The 23,603-nt window shown below is 41.6% G+C and overlaps 3 protein-coding genes across 3 annotated transcripts; 2 read left to right on the top strand and 1 right to left on the bottom strand.

The window, feature by feature from the left end:
* Positions 1-7,253: 7,253 nt before the first annotated feature.
* rpl34 (ribosomal protein L34) lies at positions 7,254-9,818 on the top strand. Its single transcript, XM_070854783.1, has 5 exons — positions 7,254-7,290; positions 7,743-7,814; positions 7,908-8,007; positions 9,406-9,509; positions 9,692-9,818. The coding sequence occupies exons 2-5, from the start codon at positions 7,750-7,752 to the stop codon at positions 9,774-9,776; spliced, it is 354 nt and encodes a 117-aa protein (XP_070710884.1). The 5' UTR covers positions 7,254-7,290; positions 7,743-7,749; the 3' UTR covers positions 9,777-9,818.
* A 1,183-nt stretch (positions 9,819-11,001) lies between these two features.
* On the top strand, positions 11,002-12,759 carry ostc (oligosaccharyltransferase complex subunit). Its single transcript, XM_070854565.1, has 4 exons — positions 11,002-11,212; positions 11,619-11,712; positions 11,848-12,045; positions 12,132-12,759. The coding sequence occupies exons 1-4, from the start codon at positions 11,074-11,076 to the stop codon at positions 12,148-12,150; spliced, it is 450 nt and encodes a 149-aa protein (XP_070710666.1). The 5' UTR covers positions 11,002-11,073; the 3' UTR covers positions 12,151-12,759.
* A 1,939-nt stretch (positions 12,760-14,698) lies between these two features.
* Positions 14,699-23,400, bottom strand: etnppl (ethanolamine-phosphate phospho-lyase). Its single transcript, XM_070854556.1, has 13 exons — positions 23,287-23,400; positions 22,619-22,737; positions 22,049-22,208; positions 21,313-21,387; positions 20,974-21,067; positions 19,873-19,989; positions 18,883-18,965; positions 18,351-18,576; positions 17,565-17,719; positions 17,002-17,091; positions 15,648-15,778; positions 15,428-15,498; positions 14,699-15,255 (listed from the first exon to the last, which is right to left on the bottom strand). The coding sequence occupies exons 1-13, from the start codon at positions 23,343-23,345 to the stop codon at positions 15,154-15,156; spliced, it is 1,482 nt and encodes a 493-aa protein (XP_070710657.1). The 5' UTR covers positions 23,346-23,400; the 3' UTR covers positions 14,699-15,153.
* Between the last annotated feature and the right edge of the window lie 203 nt (positions 23,401-23,603).

The following is a 23,603-nucleotide window of genomic DNA, read 5'->3' on the forward strand; positions in this document are numbered from 1 at the left end:
GTAGATCGATACCACCCCCACATCTGTCTGGGAAATATAATCTACAGCCGGCAGCCAGTTTCCATAGCTTAGCACAAAGGCTGGAAACAGGGATCTTAACTTAGAAACACCAATCTGTTTATAAGGGTTTATGTGGCAGACTATGTATCAGCTGGGAGCAGTGACTTCAATAAGCCTCAACATTATCGTGAGTTTGCCAGCCGGTTGGCTGCAGCCTTACATCCATTCACTGGACAGATATGACAGTAGTATCGAACTTGTCACTTAAGTTTCCCCATTTCCCAAAATATTGAACTATACCTTTAATCATGAAGACTGAACTTCCCACATTGTAATGCAAATCATAATCCCCTCTCACAGAACGAAAATGCTCTCGAGTCCTGCAAGTGAAATTCTGTGACACTCCCAGAGGGCTATTAATGTTGTCGCAAAGTGATTGAGTTTGATTGCCTCACTACATCCAGAATGCATTGGTGTTTGGAGCTATCGCTGCAGGTCATCCTCGTCAGTTAGCCCCAAGTTTTTCCATAAGCGTAAGCTGGTGGTGGTACTGTCAAGCTGATTAAAATGTGGATTTGGTTGGTGTATGAGCACATAAGTATGCTGCACCATAGATTTTACGCACGAAGTTCAGTTAACTCATCGTGAGGAGTACCACTCTTCTGTGGCTCTGTAGGGAGCTTTGTCATCATCACAGTGATGTCATCTGGGCTTGAGACTTTTAAAGCCTGTGCTACAAACCTGAGGTGTGGGGCTCAAAAGAAGAGGCCATTTATTAGTCAAATTATGTCTTATGAAAGACGTTATTCAACTGCATTATGAGAAATGTAGGATCTGGATTTTTTGGAGCTTTACCCATTTGAAAAGGATAAAATTCTGCATATTTCAGCCTCTGCTGCTTTGATATTGATCACTTTTAAAAGGTCGTCTCTTGTGAGTCCCCAAACATTAAGGAAGTACAATATTAAATTGCTGGGATAGTGCTTTATGTTAAAGCTGCAACAATTGTCAATTGATGGACTGAAGAAAGTTATTCAGCAATTGATAATTAGAATTTTTGATGAGTTATTATTTTAGTGATGTTTGGGGCAAAAATGGCAAGCTTTTGATGGTGCAAGATTCTCATATGTACTTTTCTTAGTCTTACATTATTGTAAATTAAATATTTTAGGGGGCTTGAACTATTGGGTGGCTCAAACAAGGCATTGCCTTGTGACATTAGTTGAAATCCTCCTATATACTGAATGATTTTTACAAAATAGGCCTTTGTAATGTGAGCAGCAGAAAAGATTGCATACGTCAAAGCCAGGACTAAGCACACCTGACTCCAGGGAAATGTGTCTGTAAATCAAAAAGTTAGTTCGAATAGTCACTGTACAGCACGCAGACGCTGTCACAATAGCTGGTTCATTTGTTCAAAATGGATTTAAAAATACATTTAGCTGTATGAGCACATGTATCAGATCAACCCACGCCATCATTACAAAGTGTCCTGTCAGCCTGTGACCCCAGCTCATCAAGTTAGATCTGTCAATACTTTGCCTATCAAATGAGTTCCCATCCAGGCTGTCAGCTCTTTTTCAACAATGGCCCCCCCAGTGCACACGGCACCTTTCCACCACTCCGCTGCACCGACCACTCCTGATCTGGCTGCATTTCCAGCATAAAAGTGATGACTTGTCACAGGCCATGTGGGTTGTGGTGGGGAGGAAGGGGGGTCTGGAGGGGTGATGGTGGCAGTTGTTTTGATTTGTCTGAAATCTGTGCTCTGACAAAAACAACAGAAATTTCCATGCTGGCCCTTCCCCCCACCCGGCCCACCCTCGCTTTGGCCCGGCAGCTAAATCCGAGCCTTTGTGTCCCACATAGTTGTATGGATTTGTCAGCAATGGGGCAGGGGCAGGGGGGGGGGGGGGGGGGGGGGGGGGGTGATAGATAGGATGATGATAACCAAGCAAGTTTTTCCGGTGAAGAGGGAAGGACAATTGACTGAAGCAAGGTATTGAATTAGCTCTGTCAAACAAGTCATTTTTATTACTGCCAAAAGCTGTTTGGTCCTGTAAATGAGGAAAGCAGTGAAATTGGAGAGTCCCAAGATAAGCTTTTTCTAAGAGACTTGCTCCAGATTAGATGTTGAAAGCCTCATATTAACAACCCCCCCACCACCACCACCACAAGTCTGTACAAAGAGGCTTGGACAGACCACCTGCCCCTTAGGAAAATGTGGTCAGCAAAATGAAATGGGCACAGGCACCAATGGGATGCTCAGGTAGTAAATAGTGAATCAGCCAGGCTCTTAAACTGGCTGAGCAAATGTATTCCAAAGGACAAATGGCCTGCCCCTGAGTTAGAACACAAAAGGCATGATTGTTCAAAGATAAAGTGGGAGAGATCAATTAGCTGAAAACTGGGGGTGGATGGGAATATTCATTTTAGCAGTAGTAGCTCTAAAGAGATTAACGAATTGATAATCCACAGGCAGGTCTGATCACTAAGTGCTGGATCTGATTAGATACGAGCATGCAGTGTGAGAGTGAGACCCTGCTTTTACTGGTGGTCCATTTAAAAATACAGTGTGCCAGGATTTTAGAAAATTATACTGGAGGTAACAAGTTCAAGCAGGCCCTCAAAACTTTTTAAGAGGTCTGAAATTTAAAAATTTTTGTTTCTCATTTAATTGTTTGACTTACAGCCTGTCCTGTTATTGTTTTTATTGATTTGGAATACTATAATATTGTATTGATTGTAAACATACAATACTTTTACCTCCTTTATCGCTAATAAAGTTTGGTGAGAAAATTTGGTTACATTTTTGTATTTACTCATTTATGTATTTCTTAACTTTTCTTCGCCTACAAATGGTCAGGAAAAATAACCTAACAGGACTAAGGGCGGTGCTAATGAGTGAGTGATGTACTTACAGCACGAGGCCTACTTTAAGCTAAATGCTAACGTCAGCATGCTAACATTTGCACAATGATAATGCTAAGATGCTGACGTTTGGCAGGTATGATTTCCATGATTTTAGTTTAGTCTGCAAGCATGCATTCAATACAGCATGTTCATTTTGTAAATGATGGTCCCATTTCGAGTTAAATAGATCACAAAGCAGGGTACACTTTAGGGCAGGAATACCTTGTGATGAACCAATTGTAGGGGGGTCATGCCTATACCTAACCAGAATTAGAGGTCTTAGCTGATGGACCGTTGCGTTTGATACCGAAACCAAGATGGCAACGGCCAAAATGCCAAACTCAAGGCATCAAAACAGTTCTTCCACCTCTTCTCACCGCAGTTATTACGATTCATCCTGAGTCGAACATCCAATCTTTCCTGAGACATTTCAGTAAATAACATATGTTAACCTCAGGCTGGTGCTACAGGAAATGCCTTTTGAATTCATTCTCTGAGGACCATGAATGTCTGTACAAACTTTTATGGTAATGTCTACAGTAGTTGAGCTATTTCATCGAGAACCAAAGTAGGGGGCTGACTGGCAGTCCAATATTTCTATCCATATTGGATCCAGCTCCAATATGTAGTGGAGAGAATGTACAAGTGTATTTTGGCCAGGATAAGTTTAAATGTACTGCGTGGGAGAGTCTGTAAGGATGCATTTTGTGTCATCAGCACACACTGGAAGCTCTGCAGAAACTATAGAATAAGAACACTCCATATCATCATGTTATGGTTGACTGCTAAGCTACATTATGCATTAAAGAAGGACACATTATCATAAATAGGTTTCTCAGCTTAGGCTATGTGTAAAAATCCAATCAATGTTTGCCTTTTGTGACCTTACAGCATTTAACTGTTGTAGGACAATGCTCTGTGAGGACAAACAGGACAAAGGAGTCAGATTGATTGCTGTGCGGGGAGAGTAGAGGCGCAGAGTTCATGTGAAGGTTTCAAGGTCTGAGCGAACAATAACGTGACACTGAAGCATCTTTGAGAAGTCTGATGTGAAGGAGGACATCATTGATACAGGATGTGTGCTGCATTATAAGGTTAATCCTTATGTCAACAGCCCCACAGATGGGCTGACCTGCTGGGCTGCAGTGGGGATGAGGTTTTCAGTGCTGGGGGGGAGGAATTGAAAACCATTGCTGCCTTTCTGACTGCGACAAGTTGGAGAGAGGAAAGAGTGTGGGCAAAAACCGCCAAGCGGGTAAAAAAAAAAAAAAAGGTTGAAAAATTTTTCATGCTCTGATGTCATTAGGAAGGCGAAAGCAGAGCTGTAATCCTATTTTAATCGCAGTGGATTTATTAAACAGGAGCAGCAGGTTTAAATCTCAGCAGATTACACAGAAGGCCCAAGGAGATGTGGTGAGGGGGGGTTGGAGAGGCTTGCGTAATCAAGTGCACTTAAGGTGATATGGTTCATTTTTGACAAGTCAGGACTGATTGAGGAAGAGGGGGGGGGGGGGGGGGGGTTGTGGGCGTCGGAGTAAAGTCCGACGGCTTTAAATAAACTTCTAACCATCATGAATTTATTGATATTTTGCTGGATTACCATCTAAATTAAATATACCACTGAGATGTATTTTAGAATAATTACTTCTGACAAGATTAAGACAGGCTGCCTGCAGATGTTACTCATTATTTGGACATGTGTGCGCCTCAGTGTCCCTTGGAGTGGGCGCAAATCTCCTTGGCACCCTTTGTAAAAGACCTTGATTCTCATGAAGAACGGGTTAATCCCAGGTCGTGTAACATCTGGATTTAATCAAATCAATCCCTTAACAGAGCATGTAGAACAAGGCTGGACCCCCACCGGTAATAAAACGTTCCCAATCAAAACACAGTGACGGTGGGTGTGTGTTTGTACTAATGCTCGTCACAGATTCACGCAAAGTAGCTTGAAAACAATCAGCCAATCTTGCAGCTCGTGTGTGTAACTCAACATAAGGGACTTTTACAGGAGACAATATCATGATTGAAGTAAAGAAGTAAATCATCATCATGAATGTATTAGTTCAAATGTAAATGAACTTTTCCGTTAACCAATGAATCAGTGCACCAAAATGAACTTGTCAGGGTGAAAGTCCAAATCCAGCCCATGAGGACTGCTGAGTAAGCAGAAAACCAGACAGTCGGTCTCATGCCCTCAAATCAGATGCATAACGTGCCAGCGCACTGTACGGAGCCTTGTGTTGTCACTGAACTTTGCCTTAGCCAAATGCTTCATCTAAAAGGATGCCAAGCTCACCATCTGTTGGCTGAGCTTGGCAAATGTCTGCTTGTGACACAGCACCTCTCTGATAGGGAGCCATTTTGAGCCATTTCTCTGCGGTGTGCATGCTGCAGATTCTAATGCCTGGATGCTGCCCGTCAGTGTGCAAGGCACAAAACAGAGCAATGTTGAATGCATTGTGGGAGATTTTTAAGGTGTCGGATGCTTTTTGAAGAATAGGTAAATGTGTTATTGCAACAACAATCAATTTTGCTAATTGATTACAAAGTCAATACATCATTTTGACACTGTTTAGATGATGTTTGATAAACTAAGCATTCTGTTGTTCAAAGTCGAACAAAATAATTACAGCCTTAATTTTTCCGAAAACATTTATATTAATATGATATTACAATAAATGTAACTGGTGCACTTTAATCAAGTTGGGTTTTACTGTACTAAAACTATTTGGCTAACCGTAAAATAACCAACCACCACCACGTGTTAGATTGTGTCTGCGTAAAATGTAGCTGGCAGCCACAAAGCAGGCAGCTGCAGGGACATTTGCATTGAAACGTAATCATTCATATCCAAGACATAAAGAGGCTCCCTAATCAAACATGTTCGTTAATCTTTGGAAAACTTTCAGTGAGCTTCTATTTTGATTGTATATATGATTTTTCCAAATATGCAAGTTAGAGGGACTTTGCTGAAACTTAAGAGGACTCAGTGGTGTGTGTATGTATACATCTGTGTCAGACAGATGGAAGGACCCTCCCAAGTTAAATAATTGGAGATCGTATGTTTACAGAGTTATGTTTACAATGTCGATGAGTTTGTGTGTATTGCAAATTATAATATGTTTTGCACTCTGGTCCAAAGTTTGAGGGAGGATCCTCTTTCTCCCATTGCCACCCAGCAAACTGTCAGTTGTCTTTGAGTAGCACACCACTGCTGCCATCTACTGCACAATCCGTGTATCGCTTTTATGTTTCAAATACCACTTTAGATCAGTCACCAGTCACTTACGTTGCTCCTTTGTGATTGTGTAAAACGACTCAGTCTCCATCAAAAATAGGAGGAATAATCTCTTTCTCATGCCAAAGATTTTGACTGGTCAAAGCAGGAAAACACAAGTGCAACAAATCACATTAATTAGGGCTGTTGAGCGTTGAGGTGTGTCAGTAAGTCGTGACGGCAGGACGGTACAATAGCAGAACATTGGAAGTTGAAGATGTGAATGGAAGGTGGCCATTGTCATTAATCACCTGCATGCTTTTCCTGCTGTGAAATGTCAAAATGAACTGGCAAATGGTTGCTAAACACAGCCAAGAGATGTTTTAAGAATGTATTATATACAGTAAACTGAAACTGGTTGCAAGAGTGATCCGTTTTGGAGTGGATGGTGGACTTATGTGTGTTGCTCGCCTTTTTTCTTCTGGTTTATCCCAGAGTTAGATATTGCTTCAACAGTTGCATAGAAAGATGGCAACTGACCAGTCATTTGTATTGATAAGGCTATATATGGGGATCTGCTTTTGCTGCTGCACCTTTTCACCTGTGGGTTAAAGGATCCACTCACTGAAAAAAAAAAAAACAGGGTTTGGAAAGGTTACATCTGTCTAACTTTCACATTGGACAGTGTACTCTTTTATCTCATCTAACTGTTTCATTACCTAGCAATCGTCTGTAAAGTAAGACATTGACCTCAACATTATTTTTTTATTGTTTTTTAACGATTAGATAATGAGTGAGGGAACAACAAGGTACAGTAGGGCTAAATACCATTTTACCTTTTAATGCTTTACTGTAATGTAAAACTTTAAAGTTGAATTATTGCTTTAACATCATTCCTGCATCATTTGTCGGTGGTTTTGTTTATTTTGTTACAATCCTCACAGTGAGGATAAAAGGAGCTATTGCAATTTCTTAAAATGCATCTTAGTAACTTCATTAACAAGCTCATCATTGCAAATCCTGCTTCATTTTTATCTCAGCATGCGTGTGTAGTAAAGCGGATACGCCAGCAGGGAGCAGAATAAGAGGCAGCAGCATGGAGGAGCTTTAACCTTTAACATCCGCCTTGCTCCTTCCTCTTCCGGTTACTGCGACAGCAGGTATGGCGGCCCCTGCTTTCCTCTGAAACATTATAATTTTACTATCCGCTGTAATCCTACGTTTTGGTAGAAACTGTGGGTGATTTCAAGCAAATATTATACTGAGAACAACTCTCTGAGTCTAACAATGTGATAATTTTACTGGATGGTTGTCTGTATGAGACATTTTAAAGATGCCGTCCCTGGGTCCCTATGGCCGCTACCTAAACACTGGGCTGAGTGTGGAGGATTAGCTGTAGCTAACAGCCACGCTGAAATAGTTTAATACAAATTGAGATTTATTTAAAAATCCCGCTAAAGTAAAATAAATAAACTAAATTTTAGCGTCAGTGTCTAGTAAACTACCGTTAGTGTTAGCCGGCGTCACGAGCCGTTACATTGGTAGCACGGCTAGCAGGGTTAGCATGCTAGCATCATGCTGAAATCTTAACTGAACATTGTGTATTTTTCAGCTTCAAGATGGTGCAGCGCCTGACTTACCGTCGTAGGTTGTCCTACAACACCGCCTCCAACAAAACCAGGCTGTAAGTGGACTTTCTGCGGCGTCTGTTGCCCAAACTTCGTTCCTGAATCAGTGCCAGTAAAGTTTGATTAATTGGCACCGTGTTGTTGTGCAGGTCTCGGACGCCCGGTAACCGTATTGTGTACCTGTACACCAAGAAAGTCGGCAAGGCCCCCAAGTCGGCATGTGGCATCTGCCCAGGAAGACTGCGTGGAGTAAGTAAACCTGTTGTCTTGTCTTGTGTGATGAACCAGAGTGTGCACTTGAGGTCTGCAGGGCCCACATGGGGCTGGTCTGGTCCACACTGGCACCAATCAAGCAGAACCAGCTCTGGATGTGATTGATGTAACAATGCACCAGTGTGTCAAATGAATGAGGGAATCCTGTTGCCTCTTGATTTCTTTATCAAAGCATGAAGCTAAATGTTAATTTATACTCTACGTTAACCTGTATTGGTCGTGGTTTGGTGCTGATGAGATGGGGTGCATGGTCCTGCTGTAGCCTGTAAACACAGGCCTTGTACACAAAATCGTACAAAAACAGAGATGAGCTAATGTCTAAAAGCATGTTAAATTATGAGCTGTTAGTGTTTTTCATGTGGGGGCTTTCATGGAAACTCTTTTGTGACCACAGTCAAGGTTTGAACTTGTAACAGTGTCACTGACGCATGCAGCCACTAGATGCCATGTGATGCTTTTCTTGCTCTGTTTCAGTCAGGAGTGTATTTTAACATGCCTATATCTATTCAGTGGTTTCCCCAGCTGTAATAAGAAGAATGTCTTGCTGTGGTCCTGTGGGACTGTAAGCAGGCCAAGTGATCCTAACACACTAGTTAATGCTCTGCTAACGTCATGGCCATTTTTCAGTATTTATATTAGAAACTAAGAATGTATAGTTCGCCTGTTGGAAATGTTTAAGCTGTTAGAGTGGAAGGTTTCTGTAATCTTTGGTTAACTATACTCGCTGCACAGGCATTTAGTGAGCTAAAATGTGGGAAGTGGTTTGGAAATTTGTGTTAAACAGCACTCAAGTGTCATAGCTTGAATTGCCAAGAATAAATAAAGCATCTAAAGCTCACCAGATGTAGAATTTTTAATTTGCCTGGATGTTTTTTTAAACCAGCTATTTAAAATACAAATACCACACTAGTACACACACTAAGGTGTCTTAAAGAATTGTTGTCTGAATTTGTTGGCTTTTGAGAAAGATCTCACAAACCTGCACTATTCAAATTAGTGGAGAACTGCTGGTTAGTCGTATTGTGCCTAATCTTTTGTTACCAAGTAGTATGTTGCACCTGAAAGCAGCATGCCAAATTAATATTTTCATGTTCAGTCAAAATAAGATTAGAGCAGCATGTGATTTGAGGAAACCAGCAGTATAAAATGTACAACATAACAGCTCACTGACCTCTAAAATCATACAGGTATTACATTTATGACCAACCATTATGTACTTTTGCGTTTGGTTGGATAGCAGGTTGCTTATATCTTCATCAGGATGCCTGTAAATATTTCCTTTTGTTTCAATTTAGTTTGAGCATGTTTAGGATGATTTTCCCTGCTTGTGGGGTTGTTTTGTTGTCTCATTGTGGTTCTGCTCTGTCCTGGTAGATCCGGGCTGTTAGACCTCAGGTTCTGATGAGGCTCTCTAAGACCAAGAAGCACGTCAGCCGGGCCTACGGAGGCTCCATGTGCGCCAAGTGTGTGCGTGACAGGTAAGAGAAGCACTATCGCCTTACTTTGACAAGAACTTTGGGTTATTTGCTTTGAATACAGTTCTACTTGTCACTGCTACTCAACAGATAAACAAGGTAAAGGGAAAAATGAGTTCACCGACGATATGACTTTACAACGACTAATGCATTTTGTCTACATTGTCTCTTGCTTTTATTCTCAGGATCAAGCGTGCTTTCCTGATTGAGGAGCAGAAGATCGTTGTCAAGGTGCTCAAGGCACAGGCACAGAGCCAGAAATCTAAGTAAAATGTGTATTTGTATTGCCACAATAAAAAAAGGACAAACAAATCCATTTCCTGTTGTGATTTGTAAAGCGTCTGTGTTCATTTGAAGGAAGGAGGGAAATCTGCATGAGTGGGGTTGGTGCAAGGAAGCTAAACTTTTTTTTTTTTTTTTAGTTTGTCTGAATTCCTTCCTTCTGGTTAATTAGAATTAGGATTTATTCCAGATATGTTTAAATGCAAAAACTACTAGAAGTTAGGATTTTACCAACATGAACATTTTACCTTTTTGAGTGAAGTTTTACGTTAGGCCTAAAACATGCTCTACAATTTAACAATTAAAGCTTTTGAATTCCATCACTTTGACATAGATTTTCTGAAAACCTAAAGGGACAACCACATGTAAACTGGTTATATTAATTTTACACAAGAAAATTGCCAAAGATATGAATTTTTTTTTTTTTTAATAAAGCTCTTTGTGTTTTAAGTTGAAAATGTAGCCCCTTAGGTTGCAAAAGGACTCTGATGCGCCATAAAGCACAGAATAACTTATGTATTATATGCTGTGTCTTGGAAAGACTGGACTATTGACACCCAGAGGGCAATTTGAAGTACAGGTGGGCAGACACATTACTTAAACAGAACGGCAACAATATACTGCCCTCCCAGCATTGGTGCTCACGGCAATTCAAATACAGAAATTGCAACCCTCCCTACAAACGACCACATCAAATTTAATTATTGCCATAGGAATAATATTTTCTTTGCCTGGTTGGTTCTTTTTTTGGGTATCAATACTTGTGGCCACAGTGTTGACAGATACCCAGAAACAAGATCCAACACAGGTAAAAAAAAAAAAAATTACGGATGTATTATCTACAGTATTAAGAAACATTCATATGAACTAAAGTGGACCAACTCAATTATATTTATGAAAGGGGTTGACTGGTGTTGTGTTCACATGTATGTATGTGTTCACATAAATGATGATGGCGGCCACACAGAAGGGGAGTGGGTTCACAATCATTCATTCGTTCTTCAGTTTGGTTACTGTCTCTTTAAGTGTACGTCACGCACGGTCTTCACCAGCTTTTATCATAAAGTTATTGTAACAATCAGGTAAATTATTTTTTAAAGACACCAGCTCTAAATATCATGAATATAAATGTGCTTTTAAAATCACTTGAATTTAAACGCTTTGTAGAAATGACAGGCTGTAGAAAAAAACATGTACTTCCGGGACACGTCAACAAAGTCGCTGCGCAGACGGAGCCGAGCCAGCGGCAGCAGTCCTGTCCTAAGACACGATTCCTCTTTAAACCATGGAGACTTTATACAGTATACCGTTCGCCGTGCTGGAGTGTCCCAACATAAAACTGAAGAAACCGTCATGGCTGCATATGCCGTCGGCTATGACTGTGTATGCGGTCGTTATTGTGTCTTACTTTCTCATCACAGGAGGTACATGGATCCGCTAAGCTAGCTAATGTTAATGCAAGGCTGTTAGCTCGTTAGCGTTAAACTTTCACGTATCAACATATGATTTAGAGCTGAGTCTCATTCATGTGTGTTTGGGATAATGCCGGATATTTGTTGGCTTTTGTTGCATTCGTAAATCAGCTTGCTAACGTTAAAGCTAGCACAGGCGCAGCTAGCATCTTGGGCTAGAGAGTAGGCTAATTTTGCAGTTAAGCTAACACCAGAAACCAGTTGAATGCATCTTAATATGTTAGATATTTTCATGATGGTCACTATCTCTTAGATAATCAGTCATTCTGTTATACTTAACATGATACATTTGCTCATTGTTAATGCTACATTTATGGTCTGATTGATTCATCATCCATCATCTTCCTCCACATTACAGGTATCATCTACGATGTTATTGTAGAGCCACCAAGTGTGGGTTCAATGACTGATGAGCATGGACACCAGCGGCCAGTGGCCTTCTTGGCATACAGGTATGTCAGCTAGAACACTGTGAGCATCTCAGTAAACTTCAGCTAAAGCAAGGCCACCTTTTGATAGTAATGGTTAAGTAAAAGATTAGTCACACTACATAATGCATAGCTAATGTGAGTGTATTTGTTTTGCAGAGTAAACGGGCAGTACATTATGGAAGGACTGGCTTCCAGCTTCCTCTTCACCATGGGAGGCCTGGGCTTTATAATCCTGGACCGCTCCAACGCACCAAACATTCCCAAACTCAACCGCTTCCTGTTGCTCTTCATCGGCTTTGTCAGCGTGCTCCTCAGCTTCTTCATGGCCAGAGTGTTCATGCGCATGAAGCTGCCGTAAGTCTGAGGGCGTTTCCGGCTTTAAATGAAGGTCGCCACCAGTGGTGAGCTTGTCTTAACTAACGAATCTGTTGTCATTTCAGGGGGTACCTCATGGGCTGAAGACAAACAGAGCACACTTGATTTGGTTGGGCAGAGGACGTGAAATGCGTAAGGGGGGCCCTGACAGGCAGTTCAACTAAAGTTATGGATAAACTCGACCTTTGGATATAATCACCAACCATTAAGGACCGAAAGCACTGACCCTGCTCGAGAAATTAGACCCGGCTGCACTGACAGTCTGTCCCATTAGTGTTCAGTGACTTCCTCTCCTCTTTTCTCCCAATTTCCAAACTAACCCATGATTACATACATCACAGGCACATCATCCTCACCAATTTTGTCATGATTTCTTGATAGGACTACAATGTCCAGGTCCCTCTCAGTATAGTGCACCTGTAATTTGATTTCACTTTCCTGAAAGATGGAAGTGCTGTGCAGCAAGTGAAATTCCTCCGAGCCACTGCAGAAGGAAAAAGGAGAGGAAGTTAGTGAAGACTGTTGGCATTGAGCCACTGGTTTGGAATCAGGATTAGCACTGTATGAATAATTTAGAGGGAAGTCTGAATAATGTCCAAGTTTCATGTTTTTGTAATTGAATTTAAAAAAAAAGCCTTGAACTTGTCACAGTTGAATTTTTGTACAAGGGTGTGAATAAATCTTCTTTTCAGAGCTCCTTGTAGTCTTTGTGTGTATATACTGTAATTGGCTCTCACAAATTTACAGCAGTTTTATACATAAATACATAAACACCCAAACTGGGCAAAGACTGCAGTTACTGTATCTCCATTTTGTGGCTTGTTTGCACTTGCAGGATTTATGAGATGTAAATATCACATGAGCACTACTCCGGTAGGTGGTGTCATTGCTCCACCAGGCAGTAGTGTCACCACATTGCATTTAGGCGCACCCTCCAGCAACAAGACAGCACTTTACAGTAATAAAGAGTCTGAGAATTTGAGCTTTTTGACACTGGATGGTGATGCATCTTTGTTTTCCAGCTTTGTGGAAACATAAAAGATACAACTTCTGTTGAAATAGCACATTGATAACTAAATATGAGGCTACCTGTATGCTGTCAGCTTTGCCTGAGAGTAAGTTGAGACTTTAAACTCCCTGCTAATTATTCTTTGGGATGTTAACAGCAAACCTCAGCCTTGAACTGCCAAAATACAGACAACACATGAACGGTTCACAAGGGGTAAAGACACTGGATCACTGCCGTACCATATTAAAGTACCATTACTCTGTCCCTCATGCAGCTTTGATTACTGTCTGATTCATCCTCTCCTGACTTAAACGCAGAAATTAAAATCTGCTGAGCCTGTGGTGAAGACTGTGAGGAGATGGTACAGGGATGTACTCAGGCAGCTTGAATCCTGTAGACCAAAGAGGAGGCCTACAGAAGTGGGGACTGAACCCTGTACAACTTGTCCAGAAACACGCTGACAAAGGAGAGCAGACGAGCAAAGAAAAGATACGGCGTAAAGATGAAAAACAGACTTTCAGCCACATGACAAAGGACAGTCGAGACTGTAAGAACAATCCCTGCCCTCCATCCAGGACATGTACTTATGCCCAGAAACATCGCTGCAGATCCATCACACTCTGGATACAACCTGCTCCAACTCGTCACCTCTGCTATGTGCTAAGGGCACTGTAACCAGACAGACACAGTAACAGCCTCTGACCACAGGCCACCACTATGAGGAACACTTACACCAGTCATAGAGTCAAAATACATCATTTAAAATACATAGTGCTTTAACATGTACAAATCCATCATTAATATTCATATATTCAATATTTATTCCTGCACACTATTTGTATTTGTTCATAATTTACAGAGACAGTTTCACTTGCATATAGACATTGTATGTTGTTAGGCATCGTTGCTTTTGATATATATTTGCTCAGCTTTATTGTCCTTGTTTTCAGCTCTAAGTCTGCCTCTATCCTCTTGTAAATTATTCTTGGAAATGTGTGTGATGGTATGTATACACATACTCGTATAAGGCTACTTTTGTGTCTTTGTTATGCCCTCAAACAGAACAGGTTTGAGAGCAGAGTTTGAGTTTGCAAATCCAAACGTTTGAATCCGAACACCTTCATTTTATCAGTCTCTTGAATGTATCTACAAGTTATCAGTTTTCCTCTTTTTTTCCTTGTTTGTAAGTGCTTCAATGGACAAAAATCTAAAATATTAATTTAGAAACAAAATAATCCACACTTGTCTCATGACACATCCTGCATGTTCATGAACACCATACATGTACTTTATCACATTTATTTTTCTCTGGGCATTAAAGGAAGAGCCTCTCTTTGGCCAAGCGCTCTAATATGAGGGTAACAAACTCAGAGCTTTTGGAAAGTGCATCCAGTCTCTGTTAATAAGGAACATGGGAACACTGGTAAATAAGTGCAGTCTTGTCAAACAGTGCCCATGTTTGTTTGGGTGAGGCGGAGTGGAAGAAGATATGCTGTAGGCCAATACTAAGTCCATGTGTATCTCACATACAGCTGATTGAAGCCAGTCCTCCTGAAGGCCGAGGTCACGGTCAGACTCTCCCTTGAGGATCAATAACTGTGACATGCAGCACTTTCATTCAGTACTTTATTCAACTCACACTGATTCATCACAAAATGTGTAAATAGTATCCCACAACTACAGTAAGTAAAGTTTAGAATCATTAAATACTACATTTTGACATGATATGTTTAGATGGATCAAAATTATGATTCCCTGAAAATCATGGTCACGTGAATTTTGGCAAGGATTAATAAAAAAAAAGAACATAACATAGCATAACTAGCACAATTAGTGGATCTTATGCACCAAAGTAAAAGCATAACAGACATGTTGTTACGCTGAACAAGTAGATTCTTGAGTCTAATTAAAAAATAATAGTACCTGAGAATGCACTGGAATCAATGCAAATAAACTTTTAATTAGGTTGCATGTTAAGGCACTTTTTTGCCCAGCTGTTTGTCACCTCCAAAGTTTAGCGTCAGCTACCAGCTCTGTGATTATGAAAAAAGATCACAGCTCTGACTCTGACAGCGGTGTTATGTCTTGAGGCGTTTGGTTTGTTGAGGAACTCCTTGACTGCTGCCTCTGTTGTGAGCTAACCCACTGTGATACTGGTGTCCATTTTCATCAGTTGGCAGCTTGAGATAAAAACCATAAAGGGATAAAGTTGAGGTGAAAATCAATGAGGTTAGAAAATTAAGAAAACTGAGTTGCGGTTAAGCTTTAGTTCAAAAACTATCTTGGGGTTTGTTGAGTTCTGTTGGATGGACAAAAGATAGAGTTTAAAACAGGGAGCAGAGTCACTCTTACCTTTCTCTTGCCGCCTTCATTCTCTGCATTCAGTGTGTTGTGCAACGTCAAGCCTAATGCTTCCTCAAGTTCTGGAAAAACAGACACAATAACGTGTGAATGACAGTGCTTTCAGCTGCAGCAGGCTGCCATGATGCCTCGATCGGGCATGTCGCAGCACCACCATGCAACAGAGCACCACAGGGGGAAAAAAAAGGGAAGGGGGGAAAACGTTAAGTACCTGTGAGAATGACGTCAATCTTCTCCACCACAAGGTCAGCGTCCGCCGCACTGAAGCACATGGGCGGCTTAAATTTGAGCACATTGCGATGAGGTCCGTCAGCACTGAGAAGGATGTGCTGCTCCTTCAGCCTGGACAAAATAGTAACCAATTATTCTGCACTTTGATTTACAAATCTGAACAGAGGGGTTTAGTCAACTAGAAGGCTCTTTTTCCCAGCAGACACTTTGACTGCTCATAGCAGGAAAGGCACAGGTGGAACTGATAATACCACTGATGGCTGGTGCCCATAAAGCCATGACAGTGGCCCAGCGTGCACAATAGAAGGCACACCTCAATGGATGCAGCCTTCATTACTGTTATTGACTACAGCCGTGTTTTCTCTGCTGGGACAACATGCCAGTCATAAGGAACACTGCAGTTAAATTGGGATATCAGACACTCAGGGTTTGGTCAGATCACTTTGAAATGCCGTTAGTTACTGAATATAAATTACATGGCAATGTTTTTAGTCTAGAAGGTAATAAATTGGATTACAAAAAATGTAATGTACTTTTGGATTTCACAAAGTTTCACAAATATTCTTCTTTGTATTTTAACATCTCAAAACCTTTACAGTGCAAATAAAAAGCATTTTGCATACCCAGCATTTTCAGCCGGTCAAATCAAATGACCCTTACAGAAACAGCACTGGCACAGACGACAGATGTACTGTGTGTCTTCTGCAACATGTGGGCTGCTGTGTCTTTTGTGTAAATGTTGTGTAAGCGTTTTCAATACTGAAGGAATGGAAGGCTGGCACAAGTCAATAACATTTGGCTATCATGAAAAAAAAGGCTATATTTTAGAGAGTATAAAACAAAAACTAGTAAGTACATTTTCTTTCAAATGTAATTTCATTTATTTACTTTTATATTTAATATGATTATGTCATCCCGACTACATGTAATTCATTACAAGACAACCCTGCAGACACTCTATGGTTGAGTCAGTCAACAGAGTTCAATGTATGTGAGCTCACATTTTTATTACAAAGCACACTGATGCTGTCAAGCAGCTACATGAATGAGCTCTCTCTTAATATCATAAACAAGAGTGACTGACGGGTGATTTTTACTATTCAGTGTTATTATCCCACCATAGGTTGATGAGCCTTTCGTGTGATTTGACATGAGTGATCTTCACAGTGCACCAAAGCCGTCATAACGCTGGTGGAGCTTTGTGCTTGGATTATAGCCAGAAGGACAGTGGCAGTTACCTCAAGCGGTGTAATCTAAGCAGCCTCTCAGCTTTAAAATGCTGCAGAATATTGTTTGTCATTATCAATAATGACATTGAACTGAGCTCTACTTACTTATATATGACTTCCTGGGCTTCTGCTGTGGCTGGAGTGAGCTTCAACCTGTCCCTCACAAGCTCCACCCCAACAAAGAGGCCACGCCCCCTGCAGGACGTGACGCCATTTGGGTTAGTCGTGTCTGACACACAAAGAATCCTGCACACATCTGCTCACTTCTCAGAAGGGTCAATAGTCGGCTATTGTCAAGATACACAGAATGTCATTTGACGTTTGTTTTTTTCCCCAAACATGTTACAGGTAATATACTCCACATTAAGCCTTTAAAGTTAAAACCTAGCATACTAATATTTGTCATTTTCAGTGGTAGTTTGTAACAGTATAATAGCTGCTGTAAGTCCAAGGTAAATCTGTCACAGTCTCTCATAATGTTTACCCGACAGTTACTGAGAAGTGCAGTGCCAATGTGTCACTAAGGAGAATTGTGGATTGACTAAATTATATGTTGACTTAAACATGATATTAATGTTCTGCTATTACTAAACTCCACAGTGTGCATTGTAATCAGCAGTATTCTGGTCTGTTTCACACACCGTAACTGTGTGTGTGTGTGTGTTTACCTGATATCCCCAACCAGTGGGTGCTTCTCTTTTTGCTTTTCCAGCAGATTGGTCAGGTATCGGCCCACGCGCAGTGCATTACCCTGGAGATCCTCTTTCACTATCACATCTAGGACAGCCAGACCGATGGCGCACGACACTGGGTTGCCTCCAAACTGAGAAATTCAAAACCAAACACAGAGGGAATATTACACCACGGTTAGGTTCACACCAGCTAGGAAATCAGCTGCTTGACCATCGGGAGTTTCTGTACACTGACGACAGAACCAGAAGACAATTTAATGCATTAAATATGTAACAGACGCACAAAGGAGCAGAGCCAGCGTTTTGTTTATGCTAAACTGACTGAAAGACAAATAATTGCACACACTCGGCTCAACTATTTCCTCCAAACTGCAGCTGAAAATACATTAAATCTGTATCATTATCCCAACTTTTTTTCCTTTCACAGGAAATAGTTGTAATCTGAGGCGGTCAATGAATAAAACTGTCTTGAACGGAATGTATTTCCCCCCATAATGTGGAAAGCAGATGTGTCGATACGCCTGATGATTGTAGACAAGAACATCATCTCAAGGACGAGGATGGGCCGGTGCCATTTCTGGTCAACTGGGGAGAAAAAGTAAAGACTGTATAATGTGTTCTCGGCTGTCTGCCTTTGTACTTTTCTGTATTTTCTGATGACGTGATGTGATGTGAGAAAAACTCACCATTTACATCAACCATATTGAAAATTTAGCACAAGAATGGTACAAAAGAAAACTGACTTCTCCGCTGTGCTCTTACTGTGTTGAAATACTCCATTCCAGATGAGAGGAAGGCCTCAGCCACCTCTTTGGTCGTGACCACGCACGACATGGGGTGGCCGTTGCCGATAGGTTTTCCCATGGTGACGATGTCAGGTACGAAGTCGTCTCCCTGGAGCTGGAAAGCCCAGAAGTGGGTCCCGACACGCCCAAAGCCCACTTGGACTTCATCAGCGATGAAAATGCCGCCTGCCTTGTGGACGTGTCTGCAGACACAGGTGTGAGGATGAACTCTAGTTAGTGACTCATTCTCTCAATACGGCTCACACCCACATAAATCCAACAATAGTTAAGACACAACAGGTTTGTTTATACTGATTTTGAATAAGTTGATCATCAAATATTTTCTGGTGCAGCTTCTAGAGATTATCTTTTATCTTAGTGTTTAACGTAGCATTCAGGTCATCATTTCAGAATGACAGCTCTCCGCATACTGTGTATGAGCAGCGAAAAAAAAATACTTTCACCAAGTGCAAACATGACTGACTCTCTGCAGTAGCTTCGGTACATACTCTGCAACTTGCTGGAAGTAGCCCACGGGGGGAATGACCTGCCCTCCGCAACTCTGCAGTGACTCAGCTGTAAAAGCAGCAATCTGCATGAGAGCAAAGCACATCAGGTCTGTCAGTCTAAAGCCAGACTGGTAAACTGGGAAAAAGGAGGAGTTCAGGCATCTTTCACTTGTTTCACTTTTTTTTTTTTTTTATGATGGCAGTGCAGAAACAAGAGAGAGGCCATCATGTAATGCTTGGACAGAAATGAGCGTTACTGTGGGTCACTGTGGAGAAAAATGAAATATTTCTTTGTGTACACAGTTGTGTATTTTAGAATATCAGCAGAGTGCAACATTTAATCACATATGTGTCTCTCAGTACCACAAAAAGGAAGGTAAAAGTGTTATTGCTGTTAAATCTCTGGGCTGACATCCCGTCCATCCCGTCACTGGAGGCATGGGCATACCCTTGGGTTGAGTGTTTCAACAAACCATTAACGGCCAACAAACTTGGACACTAAGAGTCCTCTACACATGTTCTTGTGATCTGGGATATGAGCCTATAAACAAGAATCCTTGGCCTGAACCTGAGAATTAGGAGAAAAGATGAAAGAGGAGAGAGGGGGAGAAAAGGGAAAAGGTGGAAAATCAATGACTGTCTTGTATCATTTACATTGTCTTGGCAAACTCTATTACAGCAGGCTTCAATCTGGAAGGCGTATACCAAAATGTGGAGGATATTGGCTCATTGATCAACTTAAATCACACAGTATGATGTGTTGTACAATAGAAGTACCATCAGAGTCTTTGCCCATGTCTGTCTTTGATATCTCACACACTAGCACACCTGTTTCTTTCTAATTCAAGGCCATTTCCTTAAAAAAAAGAGTTATCCCTTAAAAAGACAACCAAGCAATGAATACAAGGAGCCATATGTTAGACATTTCTGCAGCATCCATCTCGTAACATCTGTTGACACGACATCAGCAGCACCAATCACACACTGTACCTTGCCTCCTTTTTTGTGGACTCTGTTTATTATATCTTTGACTTCGTTTGCGTATGCTGTGGCAGGGTCCGGGTGGTCCGCTCTGTATTTGCCTCTGTACACATCTGGACTCGGAGCCTGTGTGGGGGACAAGACGTTGGCATGACCACTAAAGCAGATGGACGGGCAGCGGCCGCCTCCCAGTTCTACTGTGTGCAGCACGCTCAAACAAAAGTGACGATAAAACGTCAGTGTTCGTGGTAAATGACCTTTCTGTTTGACAGTAGTGTTGGGGGACAAATAGCTACTCACAGCTGGAAAAAAGTTGCTAACTACTAAATGCGGACAGTCGGCAGGCAGCTCCAGCAACGCTTCGCAAATTATGTCAAAGTATATATATATATGTATATATATATATATATATAGATACAAGTATCTATATATATATACTTGTTCTTCACTCATAATTAAAAGTTTAAGGAGGAGGAATGTATCAGAATGCTGTCTCTCTGATCTATCTTGCGTATTTATCTACATTTTAACACTGGTCCAACGTATGTCAAAAAACATTTGGCCACACTTGTCCATGCAGGCTCGTGAATCTGAATATTTACGTGAGTGTGTGTGATGTTGCGGTTTGAGAGATGCTGAGTCAATTCCTGAAAGCGAGAACGTTGTTATCTTTGTGTCTACGTCTCGCCCGGAGATGTTGGCCAGCTGGTGATTCTCCACCTGTGTCTAAGATCATGAATAAAATATGCAAGCTGGCGAAACAGGCCGACTTGCCCCACCTTTGGCATGTAACACTAGAGCTGGGGATTCCACAAGCTGCCGTATCAAACTACCCACAGGGCAGTAAGGGCTGTGGTTTACTCCAATTAGCTGAGCATAATTTGAGTAAAGTCATACCCCTTTGAAAAGCACTATAATTAGATCTTAGTTAGCTATTTAGTAAAATACACAATAGACTTGCCTCTGTCTCCTCTTTTCTTAGCCACGCACATGTATCCCCTTGCACGCATGGGGGTGAACACTCTGTAACCTGCCAAAGCCCAGTAGCCAAAGACTCATGGTGTTTTAATAGCGTGCAGGCAGGCAGAGAGGGAGAGAAAAAGCACTCACCACATGGACAAATTGATTCCGCTCGCCGTCTGACAGCTGGTGGAACTTATACGGACTGATGTCAATGAGCGATGAGACATGGCCGTGGTACGCACTGCAAACAAAGCAAACACAGGCCAAGGACCAAATCAGCCAGTTACATTATCACATCTAGTGTGCAGCTGATAAAACATGAATGTATTAAGACAGAAACATAGTTTCACAGTGCAAAAGGATAATATAAATAAATGACTGAAAGGAAAAGGACTTTCACTACTCATTGCTGTCTCTATGCTTTCATTTTGCTCCTCTGGCTCTGCCCCAGGTGTTTTCTACTAATCCTCGGGCATCAGCACTTACTTTTCCAATGTGATGATATCTTTGTGGCCTGTGTATTGCCATGCCAGACGGAGCGCCAGGTCGTTGGCTTCGGAGCTGAAGTTCAAAGGAGCAAGGGTTACTTTGAGTTACTCAGTCACCACAAAATACACAATAAGCTTGATGTTTGACTTCCCACTACGAGGTCACACCTATTTATTACTACTGGTGATTAAATTGGAGTTTCAAGCTTAATTATGACACAGAACTTTATGTTGACACATGAAAGCATCTTCTCCAAATCTGCTGCCACAGAGGCGGAAGTGCAGTCTTGTTGAAGATCTTGTTTTAAGCTTTCCCCTAAAATCAGGGCCAAATAGTATAACTTTCCTTTCTTCTCATCAGTGTGAATAACTGCACTGATTGCAGAAAACGTCTGCTGTGATAACTAGACGCCTCTGTTTTGTCAGGTTTATAACTCCTCTCATAGCATTTATTTCCCCGTGATAAATGCTCAGTCTGGTATTGAGTGTATATGGATCATTATCTACTACATAATTACCTCAACTAGATAATTCCTGTTCGCACTGTAGAACTCCAGCCAGTGGTGTAAATAAGTAACCACGCTGGACATAACGTCCAAAGCTGGACATGCACTATGCTATGCAAAACAGTATCTATTTCATCTGGGCTGCCGTTTCTGAATTGTTGTTCCTAAAATGTCCCGACTGGAGGAGTATGCATGTTGTTTATGCAGTGTGAGAGCATGTAGACATACCCGGAGTTGACAAAGTAGCACACAGACAGCTTGTCAGGCAGTGTAGCCTGAAGCCTCTGGGCATACAGTACGAGGTTGTCGTGCAAGAAACGCGAGTTGGTGTTGAGTAGTTCCATCTGCTGAGCTCCTGCCTTCACCACATCTGGGTGACAGTGGCCCACTGAGAAATGGAAGAAAGGACGCACATGGGATTAGAACTGGTCCTCGTGCTCAGGACGAAAACACACGCTTCACTCCCTAAATTGTCTGACTGTAATTTGAGGTCAAAACATTCCATTAAAAGTGGTTGTATAGGAGACGAGTTTTACATTCCTGCCTGGCTGCAAGAGGCACAGCTTTAGTCCTTCCGCATAATGTCTGCATTACACAACCACTTCGTGAAGTAGATCAGGTCACGCCGTAATCCTCAAATACAATACTTTGCTTGTCTTTGAATACAAATTTGAATGCAAGCCTATGGCAACTGTGCCTTCACATAAGAGAATAACTCGCTTATGTTTAGCCATGTTTGGTGGAGGTGATGACACATTGCATATGCGTGTGTGTGTGTGTGTGTGTGTGTGTGTTTACCATGAGCTACGTTGTTGATGCAATCCAGGTAGCGCTCTCCTTTATCATCATACATATACTGGCCTTTGGCTTGCACAATCTTGATAGGGTCATGGCTGAAGAAGATCTTACAGGACGGCCTGCCGAGGAGCTCATGTTAACATTTGCAGGTGTGCAAAGTGTGCCCTTCACTCACACAGTGTGTGTGTGTGTGTGTGTGTGTGTGTGTGTGTGTGTGTGTGTTGAGCTATGCTAATAAAAAAAAAACATCATAAGCTGTAACACAATGTAATACACACAAATGAACTACCACTGCAGCTTCCTCATGTAGCACTGACTGTTTTCACTTCAGTGACAAAGTAAAGGTGACGTTTTAACATTTAAATGTCACTTTTGAATTAGCAGCGTAGCAACAAATATACACACTGATTCATGACTTTTGTTACAAAATAAGCCAAATATTTGGTTTGTTATGGGACAAATTATTAAAATTAAAAATATAAAAACGCTCAACCATTTCATGTTGCGTGTCTAGAAGTCGAGTAGAAAACATACTTGTTAACGTTTACAAGGGATTTGCATTCACAGGAGTTTTCATTTTTCACTAAAATCTATGTATGACTTGACGGCTGCCACCTTGGCTGCAAACTCTGCGGCGCAGTTTCAGTGCAGAATGTCAGTTTTCTTACCCAACATGCTTCTTCCTCAGCTCGACCGTCTGCTTCTTGTCAAACCTCTCCGCAGACATCCTGATGTTGTCAAACCGGCGGACTGCAGCTCACACGGACACTTTCCTCCCCTCTCACTCTGAGACCAGACACATCTGCCCGAGCATAAACACCCGCCACACACACACACACACACACACACACACACGGAGCCTCGTGCTGCCACCTAGACGGGAATTTACAGTCGGCAACTTGCAGAAGCCTCTAGGACATTCAGTAATAACAGGACGCACACACGCACTGGGTGTGTGTGCGTGTGCGTGTGGATTTCTAAAGTA

This window comes from Pempheris klunzingeri, chromosome 23 (assembly GCF_042242105.1).
Source record: "Pempheris klunzingeri isolate RE-2024b chromosome 23, fPemKlu1.hap1, whole genome shotgun sequence".
Classification (NCBI taxonomy): Eukaryota; Metazoa; Chordata; class Actinopteri; order Acropomatiformes; family Pempheridae; genus Pempheris; species Pempheris klunzingeri.